The 2,698-nt window shown below is 32.4% G+C and overlaps 1 protein-coding gene across 1 annotated transcript; it reads left to right on the plus strand.

Annotated features, from left to right (window-relative positions):
* Positions 1-2,266, plus strand: LOC17899652 (transcription factor bHLH95). Its single transcript, XM_006304846.2, has 3 exons — positions 1-423; positions 1,240-1,767; positions 1,870-2,266. The coding sequence occupies exons 1-3, from the start codon at positions 91-93 to the stop codon at positions 1,972-1,974; spliced, it is 966 nt and encodes a 321-aa protein (XP_006304908.2). The 5' UTR covers positions 1-90; the 3' UTR covers positions 1,975-2,266.
* Positions 2,267-2,698: the final 432 nt, after the last annotated feature.

Genomic DNA, 2,698 nt, shown 5'->3' on the forward strand with positions numbered 1-2,698 from the left:
TCCTCTCTCTCTTTTTCTTTTCTCCTTTTCTCTTTCTTTATATATAGATTCGTAAAAATACAATTAAAAAACAAAGCACAAAAGGGTATAATGAGCATTCAATTCAATATGACTAATGCTCAAGAGTTTGGTCAAGAAGGGTTTATGTGGGGCATATCCAATTCTGATGATTCTGGAGGCGGTTGCCAAAAATCCGAAAAACAATTGCCTCCATCGCAACCTTCTCTTCCGTCGTCTCAGATCCAGATTGAGACGGCCAGAAAGGTTGCTAAGGGAAAGAAGAGGACGAAACGAAGTGATGAAAATGATGGAGAAGAAGCACCTGATCATGAAATGCATATATGGACTGAGAGAGAAAGAAGGAAAAAGATGAGGGACATGTTTTCTAAACTACATGCTTTGCTTCCCCAACTTCCTCCTAAGGTATTTAATTAATATCAAGAACATATAATTGATAATTTTCGTTTTCATCGACATGAAATTCATACATTGATTACAATACTTTTTTCCTGTAATTCACATGCAAAACATTGAATTGTGTTTATAATCCAATTCTGTATATGCAAAGTTTCATATATGCATATACTTATAACCTGAAAAATACAATTTCATGCAGAAAATAACATTTGGATTTTTGAAGAAGGTTTTAATCTTATCCAACTGCATTAAATGATTCCTTTTGTGAAATGAAAGAAAATAAAACTAAACACATTTATTTAATCCTCCAATTTTCCATTTTTCTTCTATATTTTGTCATTTCGTTTATTACTAATCAAAAATATAGATGATTTTATGTTATTTTATGGTTATTTAAACTAAAAAATTTGATATCTTTCTCTTGCTTGTTGTCATGTTTTAGATCTCAATTTCTTCAAGTCCTTATGCTGGTTCTTTTTTCAGCTTTTGTTTCATATCTTTTAGCATTATATAAACCATTAGATCATAATTTTATCCCTTAAATTTGGTCTGATAATTTAGCTTTCATTTTTTTAGCAAGACCAAATTAAAATATTTTCAAACTCTAAACAAATTTTTTATATATTTGATGTTTTTTTATATCTACATTATAATCAGAAGACTTATTTGAATCCACCGAATGCGCATGGTAAAAAAGCTCCGGTTTTAAAGCACTATAAAAAGTAGATAAAATAAAAATGAACTAATATGTACATTTTATGTGCCGGATATCTTACGTTATATAGAATCATATATTTTAATATTTTAAGTTTTGATCCACAGGCAGACAAATCAACAATTGTGGATGAAGCGGTGGAAACTATCAAATCCCTTGAACTTACTTTAAAAAAGCTCCAAAAGCAAAAACTCGAGAAATTTCGTCAGTACTCGTCTGCCTCAACAAGCACAACTCCTACTACAACTTTTGCGTATGATCCATCTTCATCCTCTTCCCCAACAACAACTCTCCCCACACCAATATCATCATCAAACCATCCCCAAATCCTTGCTGCAGCGGATTCTTACTCCCGTGAAGCTTTCTTGGCCGATCATATATCTTCATCCAACACTGCTGTCGTGAACCCGCCTTACCCTTGTGGTGATCCGATCGCGGCTTTCGATACGTGGTCTTCACGTAACGTCGTGTTGAATATTTGTGGAAATGAATCTTTCTTCAATCTGTGTTTCCCTAAAGGCAAATCAGGGGTTTTCACTTCGGTTTGTTACTTGTTTGAGAAGTATAACTTGGAGGTTTTGTATGCTAATGTCTCCTCAAATATTTTTTGGAGCACCTACATGATCCAAGCACAGGTATATTCTACATATTTAAACGTTATTATCATATAATATGTGGTGAAATATATTATTTACGATGGTTCTTTTCTTTTTATGTTCTTTAATGTAATGAAACAGGTAAATCCGAGTTATGCGAATCAGCTGTTGGGAAATGGGTTTGGAGTAGGGGAAATTTTCAAGCAAGTTGCTCAAGACCTGGTCTTGTGTTTTTCATCTCCATGAATCATAAACCGGCTGCATTGGTTTGAATTTAAAGCATTTTCATGGTTTGTTTTTTTGTGCGAAGTCCCGTTTCTTTTGCTTATGCAGAGATATTAGCTTGGATTTTTCAGTTTAAACCCAAAAAAAAAAAAAAAAAATAGAAGATATTACCAGCTCTTTCGAACATTGTTGGCTAGTGACTTTTTCGTAATTTTAGTTTTATTTTCTTCGCCAATGTATTGTTATTGTTGTCCAACATGACATTTAAGTAAAATAACTTTTTGAAGGTTAAAATGTTTAAGATGCATTTAAATTTTATACCCAAATGAATATTATTTTTACTTCTCTTTGGGTGCAAATGACTACTCTTAAAATGAACGAGTTGAAAATGATGAGATGATAAAAGAAATGAAGATGAATAGTTTTCATTTTATTAAGCTCTTGTAGAGTGGAAGAAAAGTTTTATTCTTTTCTCTTCTTTATTCTTCTAATCTGAGATGAAAGAGATGAATAATCAATTTTTCAATTTTTAACTCAAATGGTACGGAGAAAGAGCAAGTGGGCTAGTGGTTCTCACCTCTATTGACTATTGCCTTCTCACCAGATCCGGATTCGAGCCCGGTCCCTCTCAAAGAGAAACTTATAATTTGTAATGATGTCAAAAAAAAAAAAAAAAAACTCAAATGGTACACTTTTGGATGAATCTAAGTGAAAAAATGATTCATCCCTTTCATCTCACTTTTAA

This window comes from Capsella rubella, unplaced genomic scaffold (assembly GCF_000375325.1).
Source record: "Capsella rubella cultivar Monte Gargano unplaced genomic scaffold, Caprub1_0 scaffold_1, whole genome shotgun sequence".
In the NCBI taxonomy this organism is placed as follows: Eukaryota; Viridiplantae; Streptophyta; class Magnoliopsida; order Brassicales; family Brassicaceae; genus Capsella; species Capsella rubella.